Here is a 26,987-nt window from a genome sequence, read left to right as displayed (position 1 = left end):
TTACTTAAAATGTATAAGCATGTTTGTAATTACTATTTTTGCAAATGTATACATGATTTTATATAATATGTTAAATTATGATAAGATCGAATACTTTTAAAGTTTATATGGAAAATAAATAAATAAATATTTAATTACTATTTTTGCAAATGTATAAATTAAATCCGGTAATAAGATGTAAAATTGTTAGCCAATTAGATTGGAAAAAATATTTTTTTATAATTTAAAAATTTAAAAATAATGCATCTTAACTTTTCAAAAATTATAAAAAAATATCAAAAGAAAAATTTCTTTTTAATCGATACTAATAACATAAATACAAATTGATACACAATTATCTAACAATGATAAAAACACAAATACATATATATCTTGGATACAAATATTATTCTCTTCCAAAATCGACTTGGTAAGATTTTTTTTGTCCTTAATATCGACCCTGATAAGATTATTCCTATGAGAATAATTTTCTACATTCCCATTTTCATGAATTAGTGATTATGACAATTCTAAAAATCAGTATCCAGACTATCATTTGATGAGTCAATGACTATGATAGTTTTAAAAAATCATTTCCCAAATGACCATTTTCATGAGTCAATGACTATATGAATTTCAAGACTCATTTACCAAGTTAGCATTTTGATGAATTATTCAATATGATAATTCTAAGAGTCACTTGCCAAATTATTATTTTCGGTTGGCTGACCATAAACTTCATCTTCCCTAATTCAGCCACTACCCTCAGTCTACATGAAAGATGTACTTGTCATATCATCCACAATTTGAAGAGACTCCAATATTTCAACCACATCCTTCATGAGTGGCCTAGACTGATGTTTTTGGCCAAGGCATTGATAGGCTAAGTTTGCGGCTTTCTGAGCTTCTTTAAAACAGCTTTCTTTCTCTAGTGTAGGATCAAGTATCCGTAACAGCATCCTTTTGTTGTTAAGAAGTGGATAAGCCCACTCGACCAAGTTGCGTTCTCTTCCAGGCCTTGTCAAATCAAGAGACGGTCTACCAGTGAGCATTTCAAGTAATACCACGCCAAAGCTGTATACGTCACTTTTGGTTGTGAGATGACCTGTTCAAATAAATAAAATAGATAAATCACTTGTGTACTGGCTAAGAAATTAAAACAACTAGTCTGCAAAATTCGGTTGCCATGATAAGTAGTAATATAAATAAACACTTTGTAGATAAGATATCTATATTGTATACCTGAATCTAAAAGATTAGCTTATCCTACAAGCTTACCGCTAGATATATACAAAGGATCTGCATAACCGTGTGTACCCATGGCAAGAGTCGAAACATGAGACTGGCTACCTTCTGGCCCATCTTTTGCAAGACCAAAGTCTGAAAGTTTTGCCATATAATTCTACACAAGAAAGGTAGCAAAATAAGTAGAAGTTTTCGTTGGTATTGGGTATCACATTGAAACATAGTGATTAGAGAAAACATTGCAAGAGAATAAAGTACAGCTTTCCTTAGTTAAAATGTTTTTGAAAATACTAACATTATCGAGGAGAATATTTGATGGCTTCAAATCACGATAGATAACTGGTTTCTCAGCACAATGAAGAAAATCTAATCCTTTGGCTGCCCCAAGTAAAATCTTCACTCTTTTTGACCAGGATAGTGAAATAGACATCCCTGTAAGATCAGAAAACAAACAACCGAATAAAGAAAATGTAATATTACCAAACTGCTGAACAACTACGGTGATCTAAAGCTTCGGAATTCAGACTCCATCATCGCAAAATATTTCTTGATTTGTTCAATAACTAAACGGAACGGATTTCTGTATATCAAACGACAGCTTGACTGTTGCATACTGATGCGAAGACTGCAATTGAAGATAAGTAATGCCAAGTATTTTCGAGAGAAATTCAAAATTAATTTTTAGTATTTTTGATATTTTTTAGTAGATTGCATTTTCTAAATGTTTTTCGCACAATTTTTTATCATCAAATCCAGAAAAAATTAAAAGAATTACAGCATGGATTGTCTCATAGCATTAAGATAGCATTTTTTTCTGCAGTTTTTCTTGTTGTTTAGTTTAAAGGTCTGAATAATGTTGAATAAAGAAAACAATAAAAGAATCTTAGTTAATTTTATCATTTTAAGAAAATAGTCTTTTTCCCTTGAGAGAACTATTTTAATTTTATTAAAAAAATAGAATTAGGTTTCTTTATGTTTGAGGTTGCATATTATGTTGAAGATATTCTATATATCTCTATTGTTTAGTTGTAATTGCTATGGCAGTAGCCGTCAAAATTGTAATTGTTCTCTGTAGGCAATAAGAATACGATCTCCCACATAGATGTTTCTGTTTCTTTGACAAATTCTCAAATGTTTCACGGTAGACTAGTTGAAGTGGTGCTCGATTTTAGTACTATAATTGCTGGTTTATTAATGAATGGCTTGCATGAACTGATAAATTAAGAGCTGCAGTTCCGTGTGTGGGCGGAGGGCGGAGTTAAATGAGTTGTGGGGGGCATAGTTTAGGGGTATAGTTATGCATTCTTTCCATTTCTAGACTTAAATGTGAATTTACATGCATTATTTCCATTTACAGATTTTCCCTATATGGAAGGAGGAAAAATTAAATGTAATTAATTTCTTTGATGGCGATATGCGTTGTATGAAGACACTTTCCCTTTTTTTAATGTATTGAGAGGCGCAAGGAAATAGAAGGCTAAGAAAAAAAAATTTCGTGTGGTAAGAGTTCAGTAGCTATCAATTAAGTAGGAACTCTATTTTTCTGAGTGTAATGAAAAGAGAAGCAGCTCTGTGCCTGTAATTTATGGATAAACCATTGTATTTAGAAATATATGAAATAGAAGTTACTTTAAATTACTTTCAGTTTGATCTATTTGTTTTCTGCTCTCTGTTTTTTTTTATATCCTCCTGTGCCTCTTCCCTTAAAAATTTGGTCCAAGTTAAATGATGCGATTCAAAGTTCTAACATGATTGTCAAGTGGTACCAGTCAACAATCGGATCAAGCCAAGTTGATCTAGCATCATTAAAAAAAATTATAAAACCAGCAGATGAAATCAAATAGGTTTGACATCCAAAAAAGGGTACAAAATTATACCACGGCACCCCAGAAAAATAAAAAACTAAAAAAATTAAAATGCATCAATCCGTACAATTTCATCATCTATATCGAAATATAATGAATCAATACAAACCCTTTGATTATTCTATCAGCGAAATCTCGGAATTACTCAATAGTTTCTATGTAGACTTCAAGACTTTTCAGGTGTGCGAAGGGTTTCAAGTTTTAACCACAATATTACTCCCTAGTCCACGCCTTACATTGCTCCAGGAAACAAACAAGGAAGACGAATGTGTTTAAAGAAATAGGAAAGAAAAACTTACTTCGAAATAGATGATTTTGAAGACATCCTTTAGCCATAAACTCATAAACCAGCAGTCTGTGTTTACCTTCAGAGCAATACCCAATAAGTTTCACCAAATGAGGATGAGTCAACTGCCTTAGAAACACAACTTCTGCCTGCCACCAACCAAATATGATTAATCTCTGCACTTGGATACCCAAAACCAGTTTAATTAAGAAGGGTTTAATGTTTACCATCCATTCTTTGTGGCCCTGGCAACCTTCTAGATCAAGGACCTTAACAGCAACCGGCTGGGCTTTAAGCCCTATTTTCATGTCCTCGTCAATGAAACCTTTATAAACTTTGCCAAATCCTCCATTTCCCAATAGAGATTCCAATCTAAAGTTTTTTGTAATCGTTTTAAGGTCATTCAAAGTGAAAACATACACATTAGAATCAAAATTCTCTCTCCAGACTTCAATCTTATCTTTGGCTGGCAAGGGATTACCGCGCACACTGCTGTCTATTGTAGCTTTCTTTTCAATTGGAGCTGGTAGGGCTGATAAACAAGCACAAAATCGCATAAATTACGTTATATAGATCAGCATCCACGTTGATTACTGCCCAGATACAAAAACAAGAAAGAATCAACACCCATAAGCCTCATTGCCTAATACATAAACTGCAATCAGGAAACCACTGAAATTCAAGTATTTCCAAAAATCATAACCTGCAAAACAAGAAAAGCTAATTAATAAGCATTAGAAAAGAAAACTCATGTTTGCTAAAGTTATTACACATGCGCTGTTGATCCTGTGTCCAACAGCCTTTAGCTAAACTCTGTAAGAATTTCATTATTCAATCCTCAATTAATGTTTTCTGTACAATTAGATGTCAGAGCTTACGCTGATACTTTATCAGGACTCTGCTTAATCAGAGTTCTTATATAATAAATAATTCTATCCTCCTGTGCGTCTTCCCTGAAAAAATTCACCCATGTTAAATGACCTTATGTGATTAAAAGTTATAATCGGTTGAACATGATTGTCAAGGGCTGCCAGTCAACAGTAGGATCGGGCCAAGTTGATTTAAACATGTTCTTCAATGGTCAGACAGTGGGTAGCAATTTCATACATGATAAATATTATGTATTTTTATTACTCAAAAAGTCATCAATTTGATGATATTTAAGAATATTAAATCTCTAAACAAAGTTAAATCTAACTATCCACATATTTAATGCAGGAAATCTATTCAAACTATCCAAATATTTAAATCTATTCAAAGATACAGTTCAACTATGAAATATTTTAAGAATACTTCCTTAAAAATCTACTTAAAAGTAAGAAGATTGACAAAACAAAAAATTATCAATATAAAAAGGAAAAAAGAAAACAACAGTACAAAAGATTCGATTGAACCGCCCATATACTTAAGCAAACATATTCATTAAAAATGGAAAGATTGAGAAAACGAAAAATTATTTCTCAATATAAATAACGGAAATTGGACAATAAAAAAATATTCCGTGGAGTGACGAAGTCATTTCGAGGAAAGTAGGGCTGATCAATTATTCTAATTTTGGGTCAAATAATTAACTAAATCATAATTTAAACTATCTTTGACGTAAAAAGCACTCGAAACCTTATTTTTAATTCTATTATATAATGGACTAATTGTCAATAGAAAACATTTGATGTGGTATTGAAAACATGTGTCTTCATATCGACAGATCATATTCTTACGTCTGAATGTTTGGATTTTCTTACGTCAGGTTCTTTGTGGGGAACAGATCATACTCTTACGTCTGAATGTTTGGATTTCCTTACGTCAGGTTCTTTGTGGGGATTTTTTTTTTTAATATTTAAGGTCTAGAATTCTGTAGAAGTTAGAGGCTTTGAGATTGTCAAGGTCTTGCGTTTATACTGTTGGAATTTTATTGTTCTTAACTAGTTGAACCTTTCCAAGAAAACGAGGATTTTGTAATGGCTGAATAATTAATTGCTCTAACTTCTCCTGTAGCTATCTACCTTGTCAGAAACTTCCGTTGAAAATCTCCTTCGGATTTTTATCCTTCCTCACGTGACATGGCAGCAGCAGGGAAAAAGAATGTTGTGTGTGTGAATGACAATTATGAGCACCGGTTGAAGTTGAGTAAGGGAGTTTAGTGGAGCTCTAGATAAATAGAAGCAAGGAGTTCTGAGCTCTAGACTATGTAAGATTGGTTGTAGCTCCATATCGCTGAATATAATTTGTTTGTATTAAATCTCATAATTCTAATTAGTAATCAATTATAAATTGTTTTTAAAATATTTTATTAGAATAAATGTTGCGTTTGATATATTTTTTTATTTTTTATTCTGTGTGTGCGCGCATTGTCAGTTGACAGGCATACTGGTTTGTACTTTATTTTGGGATATTAAATATTAATAGTTTGTATCACAGCTAGTAGGTCTTAAGTCTTAAGTGAGTTGGGTCTTTATTTTTTTGGTATTGAACTTTTGTTGAGTTCAAACTATGGCTGAAGAATATAATAAGAGTTGGCGGCAACCATCATTAATTAATGGATAAAATTATGATGTACATGTAAAGAAAATGAAGACTATTGTATTTGAAAATGATTTGTGGGAGCTAGTAGTCATAGGGTTCACAAATGTGACTGACCCAGCTCACTTTGTAGACAAGTCACAAGCAATGGGAAGAAGCAATGAAGGAGACAAGGAGGAAAGGTACTAAGGAATGGAGTTTAATGGAGATAGCGTTGACAAATAACATTTTTTTGTAGAATAGTGGTAACTAACTATGCAAAGGAAGTTCCTCCAAACCACTTACAAAGGGAATGATAAAGTCAAATTGGTGAAGCTCTAGATGCTTCATAGAGATTTTGAGACTCTCCAAATAAAGGAAAGTGAATCCATTTTAGATTTTCACACAAGAGTCTCTATTTTGGTAAACTAGTTGAAGACAGATGGTGAGACAATGGAAGAGTAAAGGATTGTGGAGAAAATTTTGAGAAGTTTGTCCTTTAAGTTTGATGCAATGGTGATTGCCATTGAAGTGGAGAAGGACCTCTCAACATTGATGGTGAATGAGTTGATGGGTTCCCTACAAACCCATGAGTAGCACCTAAATAATTCTACAATTTCTTCTAAAGAAAAAGCTTTCATAGCTCATGCCAATGCAAGAGTCAAATGGACAGATAAAAATATTTTTAAATAGAGCTCAAGAAGCTGAGGTAGAGGAAACTCTAGATGAGGATATTTTGGAGTAGATAGCTCGAGACGAGCAAATAACTCTGACAAAGTAATAAACTCACAATCTAGCTCCAGAGAAACTAAGAAGAATGATAACTTGAATCAAAGGTATGATAAGAGTATTGTTGAATATAATTATTGTCTTAAATTTGACCATTTTGCAAGTAAATGCTAGAAAAAGTAGTGTAATTACTCAAAACAAAGTTCAAATGTGGCTAATGAAAAGGTAGATAAATGTGATCAGTTGACAATGTTCATTATTTGAAATGTTGTGAGCAAGGTAGTACTAAAGTATTGTAATTTATAGCGGTAGCAACAACTGCATGATTAGAAATGAGATTTTATTTTCTTTTGTTAGTAAAAATGTCAAATTTGAGATTAAAATGGGGAAGAATGTAATAGTTCTAGTTGTGGGGAAAGGGTCTACAATGATCCACATCAAGAAAGTTAAGACCCAAGAGATAGAAAATATCTTTTTTTTTCCTTTGCATTAAGCACGATATCTTTAGCGTTGGACAACTGATCCAAAGAGGTTACAAAATACTGATAGAGATGCATGAATGTGTCATTTTTTAAAAAGAATTGGAGAAAGACCATTGGTGTAGTAGTTCCAATGAATAAGAACTAAATGATTTCCTTGAGGATAGAGACATGTTTCTCATATCAGTCCATAATTGTGCACCTCCTAGACATTGAATATGTATTGCAATAAAAGAATAATCAATCTTTAAGACTGTCATTCAAGAATCCTCCAAATACTGGCATCTAAGGTATAGACATCTAGGCTATTTTGGTTTGTATTTTGTTTGAGAAGGACAACGTTAGAGGTTTTCTGTCTATTGTAAAAACTAGTGGTAGATGTGAAACTTATATTTTAGTAAAGAAATATAGGAATCCATTTTAATCAGGAAACTGTATAAGGGAAATGTCCCCATTGGAGCAAGTGTACACTAATTCATGTGGTCCTATGCAAAGGATTTCTATTGGAAATAGTCAATATCTCATGGCCATGATAAATGATTACAGTTGTAAGATATAGATCTATTTGAGTATAATTTTGAAGCATTTATAACTTTTAAAGTGTTAAATACCTATACTGAGAAAGAGAGTGGACATTTCATCAAGGTCCTAAGGCTAACTAGATGGGGAGAGTATACCTCCAATCAATTTGTGAATTTTTGCAGGTATAATGGCATCAAGGAGGAATTGACAATAAGATATACTCTAGAGAAAAATGAAGTGGCTAAGGAGGAATAAAACCATTATGGAGATAGAAAGAAGTATGTTGAAAGGCAAAGAATTCCCGAACAATTATTGGGGTAAGGCTATAAAAATAATAATTTCTTTGATAAATAGAAGTCCTACAAAGGTTGTACATTAAAAATTTACACAAGAGGTATGAACAAAATGCAAGTGGATGATTAGGCAATTGAGAGTATTTGGGTGTGTGGTATGTGCCAAACGAGAAGAGTCAAAACCTTAATGAAAAGGGTGAAAAGTGTATCATTGTGGTCTACACTGAAATTTCCAAAGAATATAGGATGTATAACCTCGTCACTAGCAAAATAGTGATTAGTAGAGATATTTATTTGTTGAAAATGAGTCATGGGATGGCTTTGTAAACACCTCATCAACTATCTCAGTTAGAGTGCCTATCAGTCTTCACCAGATCTACTACCTTAACCACAAAAAAATATATGATAAACTGCAGCTATAGTAAAGATAACAAAATTGAAGGCACAACACATAACACCAATATTTTGACATGGAAAACCTGGTTAAGGGGAAAAAAATGGTGAGAACTTACCCATAGTAAGATGATTCTCCGTAGTAGTATGTGAAAATATTACAATGGGGAATGTAGATGCATCCAGGCACATTGCCTAGACCTCACTGCTCAATAGATAGTGACTCGGAAGGCTACAACCCTTAAGGAAGTCTCATTGACTTACAACAAGATTCAGACTACAATCTGAAAGAAATGAATTGAAAGAGTAGCATCGCCGAATGCCTAATAATAGTTCTGGTTAAGCACAAATGTCTTCTTTGCAACATCAATCTGTATTCAAACATAATGTCAAAGCAATAATCACTTTCTCATGCATATACCACTCTCTAAAAATCTGAACACAACCACGACACCTAAATTACATGGCAATATCACCTATATATACGAATCATCAACTTTGACAACAAGGTCGACTAAACCCTCAACTCACAATTACAAAATTATATCACATGATACAAAGATCGACCACCTGACCAGTATAATGATTTACATGACATAACATGGACCTAATTCAAATTTACAAATTCTCAAGTGTTGAACACAATGTACCATTAAGAGCGGGGGTGAATCAATGACTTCCAAAGCCCTTAACCTTTTAGTCCTAAGAGTGAGTAGTGGTTAGCAATACAGACACTAAGTAAACCTACTGGTGAGATAAAAGAAGACCTCACAATGCAACCACATAAAGGAACATCACATAACACCGGTATATATGAGGAAAACCCAAGATAAGAAAAACCCATTGAAAAAAGCTCCCGGAGTCTACTTCTCCAATCTAGCCTCACACTAAAAACACTGGTTACAACGTTTATGACACCAACCCAAGGAGCACCACCCCTAATGATTTAGGGTACCACCCAAAAATTGTCGGTAAGGATAACTCATCATGACTAGTGATAACTCATCACATAATCAATGAATACCAGTTGGAACAACAATACCGGTTGGAGTTAAACATATATACCATTTATCCTTTGATGCTCCTCTGATAATCTCTACTGGATCTTCAGGTAGATGCTAAGTTATGTATATCCACTAGTTGTCTCCATGTATATACCAGTTGTCACCATGTACCAGTTCAATATAAACTTCTAGTATACGAGTTGTAGTATAAACAACTTTGAAGTCACACTGGTAGACAATATGAACATATGTGTGTGTATGTGTTTCATCAATGACAACATATGATGAAGTTATTCATTACAATCATCATCAAGCCAACAGTCTCCCCCTTTGGTATTGATGGCAACACTTAAATTTTTTTACAGTAATACCGCTAAGTGTGCTTAAAAAAAAATACACATATATACATATAATCCCCCTTAATACATACAACATACAAATTTTTCACAACACACATACATATTTCTACTCCCTCTTTGACAAAAATGCCAAATTAAAAAGAAAAATACATATATATATAGAAAATTTGTATCAAAATTTTTTACATATACAAAACTTGAAAAACTGAATTAAGATTCATGTATTGCTAGCCTCATAAAAATAGCATTAAAGTTTATTTTCAATTGAGAGAGACCATGTTCCCATGTCTCCAACAAGTTCTTAATGAACTCAAGTTTAGACATAATCTGAGTATGGAACTCTTCCATTGAATCAAGTGTACATGTTTCTGGAATAGCCAAAATAGATTTTGCATTCTTGTAAGCTCTCTGTAGTATGTCCACTTGGGATGTGAGTAGATTCTTCAATTACTTTAGTGACCAGAGTCTTTTTTCTTTTTCAAGATCATTGGTATCTAACCTTTTTTACAAATCATCCACATATTTAGTAAAAGAAAAAATAGAATCTTGAAGTGGAACATGTGCATTGCATATCCTTTTGAGCTCTTGCTCTGTTTCAGTTCGTCTGTTATTGATATTAGAATAAAAGAATGAAACATTAGAAGTAGATGCAAGATATTTCCCTACTATTTCAATAGCTTTTCTTAATAAATCTTTATTAAGAGATAGAGCAATTTTCATGTATGAATCTCTTTCATAAGCTTCTCCCCATGCTTCTTCCTATAACTCTTCTTAGCATAAGTTTGTGTTGCCTCTTCTAGGGTTTTAATTTGGCCAGATGCATTAGCAACTAATTGACCAAGTTTGCTAATAGGTGTTGTCAGATGCCCTGTAGCAGTTTTCGGTAGTAGGCTTGTCAAAATATCCATAGTATTCTGAATGGTTTCTGCTCCCATTCTTTGATGTTTAAGTATTTTCTTGTGTTCCCTAGATTGCATGACATTTGTAATCTTCATCATTTCAGATGCACTCATATTGTCAACAATTATAGGCCCTGAGATGCCTAATGAGTCATCATCATCTTCATCAGTATGTTGTAAGACTAATGATGTTACCGGTTAAGAAGATGTTACCTTAACAATCTCTTCTTTCTTTTGTCCCTTTTCCTTCTCTTGTTCGGAAATCTGTGCATCAAATTTTTCATTAGATTCCTTCTGAGTGTCCTATGAAATGGGTGGGAGTTGTGGTTTAACTGGATGTTCCTTTTCAGGTGGAATATCCACTCCTAGTTGAGTTGTTGGTTTCTCAACTTTAGTAACATGTGATTCTGAAATTATTGATGGCAGCATATCTAGTGTAGTAATGTCTCCAGATACATCAACAAGTATCCTAAATATCATCAATAAGTATGACTCATTGGATAATAGTGTCATCCTTCTTCTTTACATGATAGACAATATCAGCTTGCACAATTTCGTCCTCATCCATTTCAGGTCGATCAACAGTATCTTGCCAATCCTTAGAAGAATGTATAATTTCTTCCATCCATTGGATAGTACGAGCAATGTGATGAGTCTCAATCTCAATAGGTTGCATCTTTCCACTGATTAGCTTCAATCTTCTTGTCTTGTAAGAAAAATGAGCTTTGTACTTATCAACCATTTCATTCAACTCATCCTTTGAAAAATTAGGAAAATATTGCACAAATACTGATGGTATGATGAAAGAATAAGTATCTGATAGAATACTAAGAGGGGGAGTGAATAAGTATATTGAAAAACTGATACAAATTTCCCAAAATCAAATTCATTCACACAAAGTCAAAATATCTCAGTTAAGATTAATATTCATAAGAATACTTGACATCAACCAGTTTAACAGTTATAACAACTTAATAGTAAATAACTTCAATCTTGTAAACATCAACAATGCTTAATCATAATTCAACATATTCATCTCTTAATACTTCTACTTACCATGCCTTATCAGAAGTTAATCAAATCAACAAATAAGATCATATCCACAAAAGCAGTCACCTCTTGACACAAATGTTTATACGTGGAAAACCCAAATAGGTAAAAACCACGATGAGATGAGACTCACAAGGATAGCTATTTGAACTCTTCTAAAGTTCTCCCTGTTAGGAGCCAAGTCTGTTAAAGCTTTACAATAAGTCTTGTTAAGAACTAATTCTAGTTAGGAATCACCCAGTTAGGGGATTTACAAATATGCCTTGATGAAAAGCACAATACCCTATTAGGAGTAACCTTGCTAGACAATTTAAGAATCCAAGCTAATGGACCACCTTGTTAGAGGATTTAATGAGTAACCAAGCTTGTTAGAGCTTACCCGGTTAAGGGATTTAACTTCTTCTATAATTATTAGAAAACAATAGGTTTTCTTGATTTGTTTGAGTACCACTACATTTGCTTGATATGACCCTTCTAAGCTTCAATCTGCCTTCACTCAAAGTGCAGATCCATTCACTGGTTAGGGAACTACAAACTCAACAGGTTTGAATCAATGTTTCCAACAACCTTTACAAACAACTTCATCAACCTTAAATATAACTTAGTTAGGTTGATAATACAACAAAAACCTAATTCTCATCATCAATATTACAAACAAGTTGGTATAATCTTGACCGTTAGAAATCATGACAATATCTTCACATTCTTCAGTGAAACTCCAACCGCTCCATGATCATCGCTTTATTGTACTTTGTAACTCATCACGCATTGTGCATTAGATGCAATCCACTTTTCTCCTTCCCTAGACAAAAAACAAATGCACCAAAACAATTTGAACTTATCCTCATATAATGATCACACGTGTCTCCATCATTATCGCTTATCAGATAATAAACCATCAAACTTGATCGGTTAGGGTTTAACAACTGATAGGGTTTACTGGTTACATTGAATAGAAAGGTTTAACCCTTTACACCAGTTCAACTCACAAAATTTTACATACCGGTTTACAACATCTTCCACAAAGCTTTTCCTACCTGTTACTAGCCAATATAAAAAACAACAATATCAGCAATAGCATGAATACCACTACCGGTTCAATTGACATAAATGACAACATATCATTAATGTAATACATATGAAAAATGCCAACAATCTCCCCCTTTGTCATTGATGGAAATACAAATATCAATGCCTTTGATTGGTGAATAGGAATCCTGGTTTACATTACCAAGTATTCACCTTGTTGCTTTTTGTCTTCAGCTTGCCGTTGGTTCACCTAATCAAACACATAATTCTTTTCCTCAATCACATAATTCTTCTCCCCCTTTGACAACAATGCCAAAGTGAAAGTAAAACATGTAATTCTGCTCTCACTATGCATCAACCTCATTCTACAACTTGATGCTACCCCTATCGAATACATCCACTTCTTCATCAGTCCATCTAAAATTCCACAAGTGGTTTAGGGACTGATGCAATCAACATCATGCTCAACTAACTTCACGAAGAAGGACAACCCCCAATTGACTTCTAAGATACTCAAAAGTGGTCTTAGGCAGAGGTTTGGTAAAGATATCTGCAAGCTGCTCCTTGGTAGAAACATGCTCCAAGATAACATCTTTGCTTTCAACTTTTTCCCTCAAGAAGTGATATTTCAATTCAATGTTCTTAGTCCTTGCATGCAAAACATGATTTTTTGAAATGTTTATTGCACTTGTATCATCACACAAAATCTTTGTTGGTTCTGAAATTTCCATCTTCAAACCTTCCAAAATGTGCCTCATCCACATAGCTTGTGTGCAATTCATATAAGTTGCTACTTACTCAGCTTCAGGAGTAGATTGTGAAGTACAACTCTAGTTTTTACTACTCCATGAAACTAGCCTTCCTCCTAGAAATAATGTGCCATTGGTAGTACTCTTCTGGTCATCAATATTACCTGCCTAATCAACATCTGTGTATGCCTTCAAGTCAAAATTTACACCATATGGATACCATAACTCATAGTCAATAATACCTTTTAGATATCTAAAAATCCTTTTGGTTGTCATTAGATGTGCCTCCTTTGGATTCTTTTGAAATCTTTGGATTCTTTTGAAATCTGGCAATAATACCAACTGCATGGGCAATATCCATTCAATTATGAACAACATAGTGTAATTTGCCAATCATTGACCTATATTCTTTTTCATTTACAAACTTAGATGCATCTTCATTGGACAATTTACAACCTGTAACCATTGGAGTTCCAACTGGTTTACAATCACTCATACCGAAAGTCTTCAAAATCTCTTTCACATACTTGGATAGAGTAATGAAAATACCATTCTTCATCTATTGTATCTATAAGCCTATGAAATTTTTTATTTCTCCTACTAATGACATCTCAAATACATTCTTCATTTCATCTGCAAAACAATTACTCATGTCATCATTACCTCCAAATATAATGTCATCTACAAATACTTCATTGACTAGTATTTCATCTCCTTCAGACTTGAGATAAATGTTGTTGTCATCATTGGTTCAAGGAAAGCCTATCTTCATCAGATGAGTATGAATCCATTCATACCATGCTCTGGTTGCCTTCTTTAATCCATACAAAGATTTATGCAATTCGCATTCCATGTCTTCCTTTTCTGTCAATGCATAACCATCAGGCTGCTATATATAAACCTATTCTTCCAGTATCCCATTCAAGAATGCAAACTTAACATCCATCTCATATAGCTTGAACTTTTTATGAGTTGCAAATGCAAGCAATGTTATGACACCTTCCAATCTTGCTACTGGTGAAATTTTTTCTCCATAATCCTCTCCTTGCGCATAAATTTTGCATACTAATCTTGCCTTGTTGCGAACTACAACACCATCTTCATTTAATTTCTTTCTGAACACCTATTTAGTACCTATAACATTCTTGTTTACCAGTCGGGGTACCAGGGTCCAAGTGTTGTTTTTCTCGATTTGATCCAACTCCTCCTCCATAGCTTTCACCCGATGATCATCAACAAATGCCTCCTTAGAACTTCTAGGTTCAAAGGTGGAGATCATGCAAGAGTTCTCTCTTATTCTCCTTCTAGATAGTACACTGGCATCCTTATCTCCAATTATCTATTTAGGACTATGATTTAGTCTCACATACCTAGGAATAACATGATCATTCTCTTCAGGTTCAGCTTCTTCATTATCATCTTCCTCTGAATTCATTTGTTCCACTTGAACAAGTACATCAGGATTTTCTTTACTGGTTTCTGATTTAACTGTTTCAAGTACCAAAAGCAAAATGCAAGGATCTTCATCCTTCTTCTCAGAACCAGTTCCTTCTGAAACTTCAGGACATTGATCTACATGAACATCAACACTCTCAATAATTTTTTGTGTCCTATTGTTGAAGCATTTATAGGCCTTACTACTTCTAGAATAGCTAAGAAATATACCTTCATCACTCTTATCTTCAAAGTTTCTTATGTAATCACCTCTTTTAATAAAACATTTTCTTCCAAATATCTTAAAATAGCTAACATCAGGTGATCTCCCATACCAATACTCATATGGGGTCTTGTCCTTACCTCTTTTCAACAAAAATTAGTTTATTGTGTAAATAGTTGTACTTATAGCATCTTTCAAAAATATTTTTGCTACACCTCCTTGTATGAAAATAGTCCTAGTAGCTTCAACCACTGACTGGTTGTTTCTCTCTGCTATACCATTCTGGTGTGGTGTCCTTGGTGTAGAAAGTTGTCGCTTGATACCATTATCATCATAATACTTAGTGAACTCCACAAAAGTGAATTCACCACCTTGATCTGTTCTTAGATATTTTATCTTTTTGCCACTCTCTTTCTCAGCTAAGGCTCTGAATTCCTTGAATTTACCAAAAGCTTCATTTTTATCCTTGAAGAATATGACCCACATCATCCTTGAACAATCATCAGTAAAGACCGTGAAGTATCTGTCACCTTGAATGTTTCTTGTTCTTATTGGTCCACATAAATCTGTATGAACCAAATCTAACAAGTGCTCTACTAAGAAGGACTTGCTCTTGAAAGTTGAAGAGGTCATCTTTCCTAGTTGACATTCTTTACAAAGAGCATTAACCGGTTTGTCTAGCTGAGGCAGACCTCTTACTATCTTAGACTTGCTTACTTTAACAATATTGTCAAAATTTATATGAAAAAATCTCATATGCCAAAGCCAGCTATCATTTATTTTTGCAATTAAACAGTTGCTAACTTTAGGATTGAGATGAAATAGATTACCTTTGGTCTGTTTCCTGGTTGCAATCAATTCACCTTTGTTGTCAAAGATTTTGCACATTCCATTTCTAAACTCCAGTGGGTATCCTTTGTCATTAAGTTGTGCCACACTTAAAAGATTGTGCTTTAGTCCTTCAACCCATTAGACATCATCAACACTGCTCTTCTCATTAAGAGAAATAACTCCCTTACCTTTAACCATACAGGGTGAGTCATTGCCAAATCTGACAACACCGCCATCAACTTTCTTCAAGGAAAGAAATTTGCTCCGATCACTGGTCATGTGATGTGAACAACCAATATGAATGATCCAATCATAAGAGTTATCCATTCTAGATACCAGTGCCTTCTGATCTGATATTTCTTCTTTAATAGCTACAAACACAATATCTTCACTAGCATCATCATCATATTCTTCATCAGTAATACAACTATCACTAGCTACAAGACAATCTCTCTTGCCTTTACCCTTATACTTCTAAAATTTGTCTCTCTTGTATTCATTTTCACCATTAATCCCATTTGTTGCTATATGACCAATCTTGTTGCATGTAAAACATTTTAAATCTAGCTTACCTCTATATTTACCAGTGCTTCTAGGGAGTCATTTTGCCAACAATGATTCAAGTTCCACTAGCCTGTCTTTATCTTCAGTGTCTCTGCTAGATCTAGATTCATAGCTATGGCCAGTATCTCTATTTCTTCTCACAGATGAGTTAGAGACAAAAGCTTTGAATGCAGATTTTGATTTCTATACACTACCATCATAGCCATTTAGTTCAAAAGTAGTATGTTTGCCAATAATAGAGTCAAGAGTTATCTTTGTCTTGTCAATGGATTTCAGCTCTTGAATAGCTGCAAATCGGATAGCATAGACCGGTAGTAGGGTTCTCAATACCTTACTGATTACTGTGGCATCTTCTACTTTCCCTCCTACACTCTTTATCTCACCAACTATCTCTTTAATCCTTTGACAATATTGTTGGATATTCTCACCTTCAGACATTCTCATGTCATCAAAATTTCCTCTTTAACTCTCCTCTTTAGCAATCTTGACATGTTCATCACCGCTATAAATATAGTCTAATTTCTTTCATACTTCATATGCAGTTTCAAGACCATGAAACTCTACATATGTGGCATCAGATAGGGAACTAATAATAGCCTCTGATGCCTGGTGATTTTCTTGTTGTTCTTTCTTCTAATCATCAGTCAACAGTCCAGTAGGTGTAATATACTTATTTTCTATATGATCCCAGTACTGACTACCAATAATCTTAATGTAAATCTTCATTTTCTCACTCCATATTCTATAGTTATCTTTGTTAAACTTCGGACCTTTTTCTTCATCATGATCTACAAGATCTTTTTCTCAAGATGTTAGGCTTTTATATTAAGAGGACCTGAGATGCTCTGATACCAATTGATGATATGATACAAGAATAAGTATTTGGTAGAATACTGAGAGGGGGGGGGGGTGAATTAGTATATTGAAAAACTAATACAAAGTTCCCAAACTCAAATTCAGTCACACAAAGTAAACATATCTTAGTTAAGATCAATATCATAAAAATACTTGATATCAACTAATTTAATTGTTATAACAACTTAACAGTAAACAACTTCAATCTTGTAGACATCAATAATGCTTAATCATAACTCAACATATTCATCTCCCAATGCTTCTACTTACCATGCCTTATCAGAAGTTAATCGAAACAACAAATAAGATCATAACCACAAAAGCATTCACCTCTTGACACAAATGTTTATACGTGGAAAACCCAAATAGGTAAAAACCATGGTGAGATGAGACTCATAAGGATAGCTATCTGAACTCTTCTGAAGTTCACCCTGTTAGGAGCCAAGCCTATTAAAGCTTTACAATAAGTCCTATTAAGAATTATTTCTGGTTAGGAATCACCCGGTTAGGGGATTTACAAATATGCATTGATGAAAACCACAATACCCTGTAGGAGTAAGATCATTGGAGGATTTAAGAATCCAAGCTAATGGACCACCTTGTTAGAGGATTTAATGAGTAACCAAGCTTGTTAGAGCTTACCTGGTTAAGGGATTTAACTTCTGCTGTCATTGTTAGAAAACAACAGGTTTTATTGATCTGTCTTTGTAGCAATACATTTTCTTGAACATATCCTTCTAAGCTTCAATTTGCCTTCACTCAAAGTGTAGATCCATTCACTGGCTAGGCAACTATACTCTCAATAGGTTTCAATCAATCTTGCCAACAACCTTTACAAACAAATTCATCGACCTTAAATACAAATTAGTTAGGTCGGTAACACAACAAAAACCCAATTCTCATCATCGAGATTACAAACAAGTTGGTACAATCTTGACTGTTGGAAATCATGGCAATCTCTACACATTCTTCAAAAAAATTCCAACCGCTCCATGATCACCGCTTCATTGGACTTTGTAACTCATCACACGCTGTCCATTAGATGCAATCCACTTTTCTCCTTCCCTATATAAAAAAAAATGTGCCAAAACAATTTGAACTTATCCTCATATAATGATCACACGTGTCTCCGTCATTACCACTTATCAGATAATAAACCATCAAACTTGATTGGTTAGGGTTTAACAGCTGATAGGGTTTATCGGTTACATTGCATAGAAAGGTTTAACCCTTTACACTGGTTCACCAGTTCAACTCACAAACTTTTACATACAGGTTTACAATGTCTTCCACAAAGCTCTTCTTATCGATTACTAGCCAATATAAAAAACAAGAATATCAACAATAGCATGAATACCATTACTGGTTCAATTGACATCAATGACAAAATACCATATGTAATCTATATGAAAAATGCCAACAAAATCAAAATACAAACAAATACATCATCTATAATATATTTTTCTTTCTTTATTGCTTCCTCCCATTGATTGAAAAGAATAGTATATAAGGAATTAGAGATATCCTTTTCAAGATCATGAGGTAATCTATTATAATGACATAAATAATTGATTACCCGTTGAATAATTTATTCTTTTTCATCTTCATTGAATGAATCCAAATAATCTTTAACATTATCAAATATGTTTCTTTGTAATGTCTTCACTGTTCTCTCAAAGTGAGTCTCAGGTTTTTAAGTTAAGACATGAATAGGAACAGTTGCCTTTGGTACTTCTTTCATTGGTTTGGCTGATTTACCAGTTGCTTTCATTTTCTTGGGTTCCTCTTCAGTATCAGTACCTTCAGATTCTTCTTAGAGAATTAGTTTCTAACCTCTTTTCTTTGAGGTAGTCTCCTTCTTTGCATATACTTTTGGTACCAGTTCCATTTTGGTTTGGACACATTATGTCACTCTTGTACTTTTTATCACCAGAGGTGCTTGCTCAGTCTTCTTCCTCTTACCTTTACCACTTATGGATGGAACACTAGATTGGTTTCAGCTGTTGTAGTTTGAAATTCAACTATATCCAATTTTGCCTTCTTTTTATCCATAGGAGATACCAACAGGTTATTGGCATAACTGATTAATAAGTCATAGTTGACTTCATAGCTCATGTCATCCATTTCTTCTTCTCTAGGCTCAATAGCCTCCATCAAATAGAAATTAGTGGTAACTGTGAAAATAATATCCTTAGCAAAGTGTTTCACCACATTCTCAAGCAATCTTACTCTCACACTCATTTTCTTTTGAAATTCATTGAAATATTTATTCATTGCAGTAGAGAAGGTGTTACTCACAACCTTAATATTGTTCTTAATCTGGGGAGTTACCGGTAGATCCTTAGACCATCCAAGATCACCAATTCGTAGTAGGAAATTCTAGAAATAAAAGAATAGACCGATCAATAACTGTCCAGATTTAAACTTTTGACTGCAATCATTCTTGATATACTAAAGATTCAACATTAATTGGCTCCTTATGGCCTCACATAGGTCATAATTAGTATTTTCAGCTATCATTTTATAAGCAGTATGCACTGATGTAGATGGAACACTATTCATTCTACTAGAATAGAATATTTGGTAGCTTATAACCATAGCTACCTACTTAACCATTGGGTCCTTGATGTTAATGACAAAAAAAGCATGCCCATCAGAGGTTGATCTAGTTAGAGTGTTTACTGTCTCTTTTGAAATACGGCTCAACTTAGGTGCTTCATCGGTTGAGTAAAAATCAATTACAACTTGAATATCTTCCTTGGTTATAGTATGAGTCCTTTCTAGATACATGTTTTCCCCATGAATGCGACTCAGAACAATTCTGATATGTTCCTCTCCAAAATCTTCAAGAAAATAAGCTGCATTATGAAAACCTTTCTCATAAACCCTAAGATATTTGGGTTGAATCTTTATGTTTTCATCGCAAAGAGATTTTAACTGAGAATATATCAAAAATGATCCTAAATACTCAATCTTGCAATCAATGTAGCTGGACAAATCTCCTTTCACTATGAAACCACTACGAACTTGTGATAAAGCATTATAAGACACAATTCATTTTGCCTTTACAACTTCCATAGGTTTAGATGTAATCATAAATTTCTCTACTGGTTTAGAAGACGATGCCATTTCACATAAACTAGATTCGAATCAATATTTTTTTTTCAAAGAAATACCTTATTTCACGCATTTGCCTCCTTTACCAGTTGAATACTCAAGTGCACACTAGTTCAGTCTTCACCAACCTTCAAATTAGCTTGATCACTCAAATCATAATACAACTTTGACTAAAATCCTTTCTTAGCTCTGCAAGTGCTAAAAAATTCTTTCTCGAATGCATTAGTGTAAAAATAACAAAGTAAAACTCTCTTTTATCCTTTTAACCTACTGCATTAAATGCTTGCCCGTTAGGGTTACAAACCCTAATTACACTGCTTAAATATGCATATAGTATTAACAAGTGTGAAACTAGTTGATAACCAATTGACAAAAGATCAAAATTTCATGCATTCAAATTCTCTTACCACTCATTCATCTCAAGGGGTCCCGAAGTGGATTTACCATTATGCTCCCCTTAGCCATATAGAAAGGGCTTAGCTCACCAGTGCAGGATTCTCCACATTGGGTGAAGGATTAGTTTCTTCTCCAGGTAAATCATTACTTTTCTTCATCCATATTCGATTCATTTCTTCTCTGATTTCTTCAACATTAACTTTTTGCTTTCCTTTTTGATCTTGAGAAGGATTAACCAATTTTCTATTTCTGGATCTACAAAACTTTGCCATGTGTCCCAGTTTATGATAGTGATAGCAGGCCATTCCAGATGATCTCCAAGGTCCTGCATTACCTCTCCCAGTCCTTCTCCTACAATTCATAGTCACATGACCAAAGTTGTTACAGATGGTGCAAATGACATTTGTTACCTTTTCCATCTCAAATGGACTAAACTAGTTGACATAGGGTCTTTGCAAGTTCATGTTGACCTAGTTGTCAAAAATTCTCATCTAGTTGCCATTTGGTCTTGGATTCATATGCGGTACTGGAATATTTGCTCCATATCTACATTCTACTAATCTATGTCCATACATTTTACATGTGAAGCAATGACCTTCAAATTTCTTGGACACATACTTGGTGTGAGTATTGTAGCTTGCATTTCCATTAGGTTTGTTTCTACAAACATTTGCAGTGTGACCATGTTTAAGGCAAACAAAGCAAACAGGTTTGAAAACCTTCTTACCGGTAGGCTTATTAGCCTTAGGAGCAGTTGTGTTCTTATGAATGTTACTCTTTGTACCAGAAGACTCTCCTTTTTTAGATGTGTGAAAACCAAGTTGAGAGGTATGACCTTTCATCCTTTGTGATTGAATTTGTTCATCTAGCAAGGTAGAACTTTTTTTGAGCTTTTCGAGTTTCCCATTTTCTTTGGTGAGTTGTCTGGTAAGATCTTCATTGTACTTAGACATAGTCTCTCTCAGGGATGATGCTGATTCAAGATCTAGTTATAAGGTCTCTTTTTCTTCTTTTTCAGTATGCCAATGCTCATGCAAAGTAGCATTCTCTCGCTTGATCTTGGCAATCTTATGATCTCTTTCTTTGATAAGATCTTTAGATGTCCTCCAGGATTCCAGTTCCTGACTCATGCGGATATTTAGACTTTCTAACTCTCTCCTCAGATTTAGTTTTTCACCGTTTAGATTTTCAACTTCCTTAGCTAAAGCATCAATATTGGCCTCATCTGAAGAACTATTATCAGATATTTCAAACAATTGTTCAGTTAGCTCTCTCCTTTTGACTTGAGAAGCTTTCAGTTTGACCCTTAGGGTTTCAAGCTCATTTCTACTAGCCTCAAGCTCTCTAGCCATCTCAAAGTAGCTCATATCCCCCATGGTAGTTGTTATCACTATTTTGACTATTGGGTGATTTTGTTCTCTAATCTACTAAAATCTGCAAAATTATGCTTAGTACTTCATTTTGCCTCTCAAGGTTATTGGTCTAAGGGTTTAAGGTTTTTGCAATTTACCCTTTTCTATCTTGAAATCCCTGTGTTCTATTTCCTTGTTATTTTTTCCACTTAAGTGGAAGGGTCAGTCCATCGTGAGGAGAGGTTCCCCCTTTTAGTTTTGCCTTAGGTGGGTCTTTAATAATGTTTTATTTTTTTGCCTTCTCCTAAGTTTTTATTCCTTTGTTGGTCTTCGTAAAGATTGTGCAAGTTCTAATTGATCCAATGGTGCACATGATCTCGCAAAGGGAAGTTGCATGAGATTTACCTTTCACGAAATGGCAAAAATGTGGGGGCCCGGGTAAAGCGGTAGCAAGGAAGGCTAAAGGACAAATATCTTCTAGTAGATTTGATGGTCCACGTTGTTTCGCGATGAAAAGATGGCCAAGGTTTATCCTTCACGAAGTAGTGAAAGATCGATGGGCCTGGTAGGTAAGCTAAAGAATGAGATAAAAATCATGCATCTTGTTCATGATCTAATGGTCAGCATTGTTTCGCATGGAAAAGATGTGCAAAGTTTACCTTTCGCAAAGTAGTGGCTTGCAAGATAAAAGAAGTGAATCTCCGAGAATATCCAATAGTGCGCATTGTTTTGCTGCCCGAAGCAACATGAAGTTTACTCTTTGTGAGATAGCAAAAAAGAGCTGGTGATTATGCGATGGATGAGGTGGCAATACAGCTGGATGTCTAGCTATGGCAAAAGGTGGTATGTCAGTAAGACACGTGGCTCTGGATGGATCATGAGGGGCATGTTTGATTAAGCGGTGATATTGATGAAATCCACGGCTAGATAAGACATGTGGTGGTTTAGATGTGGAGACCGACAAAGTTCTTGAGTGAATGAATGGCCAACACGTGGGGGCTTTTTGCCAAAAATTAGTAGTACAAGTGGATTCCATGTAGAGGGCCCACTTTAAAGGTTAAAGGAGTTAAAAGCTGCGCATCTCAAAATTGATCCAACAATGCACGTTGTTTCACATGGGGAAGATGCGAGGTGATTAACCTTTGGGAAACAACGAAAACCATTAGCGGTGAAGTTTTCATGCAGTTAGTTAAATAGACTAGCGGTCACCATGGAGAATAATAGTCGAGCAGATGATAGAGGATCCAATGGTCAGTGGTATTTTGCAATGAAAAGATCCATGAGATTTATGCTTCACGAAACAGTGAAAGGAAGGCGGGGCCCATTTCTATGTAGGATGATACAGGTAAGGTAAAGAACGTGGATGTTTTTCAAAATCTGATGGATGGTGTTGTTTCGCAATGAGAAGATGCGAGGTTTTTATCTTTCATGAAACAGCAAAAAGGCAAGACACTTAGAAAATTCTTTGTGGTCCATTGGAGCCATTTTTCAAATTCAATTGTGAATTGATTGCTGAAGCATGTGGCTTAATGTTTCTATTCAATGCTCAGTTGCCATAATAAGCTTCACAATAGCTGAAAAATTGGCATCATTTCAAAAAGTCTTGCAGAGGAACCGGTGCACAGAGCAAATTTCTTCAGGCTAACAAGTTTCTGCATATTGCTTGATAGTTATAGTTTGAATTGATATCACTGGGTGCTTGAATTCTTAGAGGTCTGTTTAAGTTTAGTTGAAATAACTGTAATTCAAAGATGGCACCATGAAGAGATTTCACAAGGAAGGTGAATTACCAGGAGAGAGCCATTTGTGATGACTTTTTAGAACAATTAACTATGTCTACTAATGTCACAGCTAAAATGAAAGAATTAGTACCCAATGCCCCCCGTCTAAGAATTGGTGATAGTTTGTATGACAAAGGGAACTGGTTAAGGGATTCACAGATAGGGATATCAGGTCTGGGACTCTTCAAAGTGTGATTTGGCTAGATAAATTCCCCTACTCCAATAAATAGTATATGGGATCTAGATGTTGGAAAGCTCATAGTCCTTGGGGTTTTCATGGATGTGGACCTGTTGACCTAGATTGCAAATAAATATGATCCTATTGCTAGGTGTGTTAGAAATGTAAATGGGGGATCTTTAATTGAGATAAATGATGATAAGTTTACGAAAGTGTTTAGACTCAGTGAGGTGTCAAATTGTTTAGAGCCCATCAATTTTGAAACACTTGCATAGGTCTATAATATGCAGAGAGATCACCTCAGGAGTGGCCCTTTGAAATAATTTTTTATCAAAATAGGAGGACTGACTATTGTGGGCCCTAGCACCATAAAACCTTTCTCTCTAAATTTATTCACTTTGAGGGCTAAAGGGATGTATTGGTCCCTATGTCAGATTTTTGGGGAAGATACTGAAACAACTATGCCAACCCACTATATGCTCATGATAGCACAAATTTTGAACCCATCCTAGGCAGTAACTTTTGACTTTGCACCTTATCTCACGGATGCCATTCATGAAGGGTTGATGGGGATAAAAAATGCTAAGGTACATAGACCTTATTAAGGAAAAGGATTATGAGGAGATGCCTGTTCAATTATGGAGCATAATTTTGTCTTGGGATAGAAAGGATTCAAGTTAATTGAATTTTGATAGATGTTTTTCATCTGGGCTTAGGATCCTCTTGTGCCCACAAAACCCTAGGATCCCTAAAGCCATCCTTGAATTCCTTAGGCCTAATGAATTTGCTCAAGATATCAAGATTGTTCACAACTGGGGTGATATATACTTATACCATGTCTCTACTATGTTCAGAGTCTATGGTTTCAGAGGAACTCCATATTTGCTCCCCTATCAAGTCCCATTGAAGATAGGAATTGCAGAGGTCTTGAGGAAAATCGGAGGTTTGCAAGAAGCAGAATTAACAAATAGGGGGAAAGGGACAATTTTCCCAACTGTCACCATTGCACATCAATTTGTAATCACTAAGGGTGGTTGGAAACATTTTGATGACCTTTTTCAGCCATATAGGTTGTCTACTGCAGTATCAAGGTTTGCTGACCCTAAAGACTTTTTTAATGGTATGTTCAAGAAGAGAGCTGTATGTAAAGGCAGACCACACTAGTTCCATTTTCCTGAGGATTGGATCAGAAATGAGTTCAACCTTGATGAACAAGAATTGAGAAAGGAAAATTGGATAGCATATAAAAGGGCTCTTGATTTTATCCACCAATTTGATATTGGTTATGACCCTTTATCTAGGTTTACTCCCTTTGAGGAAAAGGCTAAATTCTTGATACTTTATTTTGAAGATTTAATGCCGACCTTAAAGGAGAAAAGGGAAGTTATATTTTAAAATGATCCTAAAAAGGCTAAGTTCGTTCTAGCCAAGCCTACCTTTTCTAAGGCCATCCCTCTAGGTGAATATGTGATGCACAAGAGGACAAAATACAATGTGCTAGTGCCAGTCAGGGGTGAGCCTTCTACTTCAAAAGGGAAAAGAGCAATAGAAGATGTAGTTGAAATCCAAGATTCCCCTAAAGGCAAAGGGTGGGAAAAGAGGTGCAAATAGGTGAGCCTTTATACTCTCCATCCCAATCCCCAATCCATGTGGGAGATGAACATGGAGTGGCTGAGAAATTATTGTAGTTAGGAAGTCTTTTGGAGATTGCCTATACGTATGAAGAAGTACAAGAAGGGATGCCTTAAGAGCCACCAAGTGCTGAAATGTATTTGACTATAGAGGAGTTTAAAGGAAAAGAGTTAGACACTATCATCAAACAAGCCAATGAAGAATTCCTCACTGATAATAATTTTGTTACAACAGTATCTTTCATGCAATTTGTTTGGAAGCAAAATATAGAGAAATTCAAAGCCAAATGTGAGAAGAGGCAAAATGAACAGCCCCACAAAGATGCATCTGCTATGGACGAAGAAGTAAAACAAGAAATGATGATAGAATTCAAAACCATTACTCCTGAGTAGAGGATAGAAATGGTAGCAAAAGTTGGTGTACTAATTCTCTCTGAGTGGGATATAGTACATGCACTAATGATTGAAGCAGTAAGGAAAGAAACAAAGCCCTTAGAAGGAGTGAGATTTAGCAAGGACCATGCTGCTTTGGTCATGTGGTCTCTAAGGAGGGATGAGAGCAGAAAGAGGAAGGATACTTCAGGGTCTAGTTACCTTGGAGGTATGATTGTGAAAAGAGCACAGGATACAGGGGTAGTAGAAGGTTTTGGAATCAACAAAATTTAGTGTGACAGTAGCTGAGAAGGAAGCTAAGGAAAAAGTTGACCTCCAAGTAAAACTAGAGATGATTTTAAAGGCTTATAAGGAGGCAAAAGGGGAGATAGCCCACAGGGATAGTATCATCACCAAATTTAAGAATCAATTAGCAGGGAAGTACCAAAAAGGTGAATCATCTACTTTAATGATTTCCTCCTCTCTAGGAAAACCTCCATCCACCAGTCCAATCATTGAATTTCCTCCTTCTCGTATGACTTCTTGTTTTCAACCAACTAAGACCATACAAGATGCAGTGGAAAAGTTGAAGAAGGCTCAAGCCCTGTTTGCAAATAAGTATGAGGAAAAGCTCAGGGGTACAATCTTGAAATTTGTTGACACAGTAGGAGCTTCTATTGTGTACATTTATATGAAAAGAATTTTGAATATGTTGATTGATCTGAAACAAGACAAGGCTACTCTGGAGCCAATTTTGAATAAGTGGATGCCTAGAGAGGTGGATTTGGAACTTATGTGTTCATCTTATGAAGAGGCAGAGGCTGATGCAAATATTAAATCCACTTGTGAGTTAGTGAAAAGAATGACCAGGTT

At 34.8% G+C, this 26,987-nt stretch overlaps 1 protein-coding gene across 1 annotated transcript; it reads right to left on the bottom strand.

Moving 5' to 3' along the window:
• Nucleotides 1-749: 749 nt before the first annotated feature.
• Nucleotides 750-4,203, bottom strand: LOC131032672 (probable serine/threonine-protein kinase PBL8). Its single transcript, XM_057963712.2, has 7 exons — nt 4,146-4,203; nt 4,019-4,078; nt 3,603-3,907; nt 3,389-3,524; nt 1,520-1,656; nt 1,258-1,381; nt 750-1,084 (listed from the first exon to the last, which is right to left on the bottom strand). The coding sequence occupies exons 1-7, from the start codon at nt 4,201-4,203 to the stop codon at nt 750-752; spliced, it is 1,155 nt and encodes a 384-aa protein (XP_057819695.2).
• Between the last annotated feature and the right edge of the window lie 22,784 nt (nt 4,204-26,987).

Source organism: Cryptomeria japonica, chromosome 11 (genome assembly GCF_030272615.1).
Source record: "Cryptomeria japonica chromosome 11, Sugi_1.0, whole genome shotgun sequence".
In the NCBI taxonomy this organism is placed as follows: domain Eukaryota; kingdom Viridiplantae; phylum Streptophyta; class Pinopsida; order Cupressales; family Cupressaceae; genus Cryptomeria; species Cryptomeria japonica.
The sequence above is the reverse complement of the archived record's forward strand: the minus strand, read 5'-3'. Positions and strand labels throughout refer to the sequence as shown.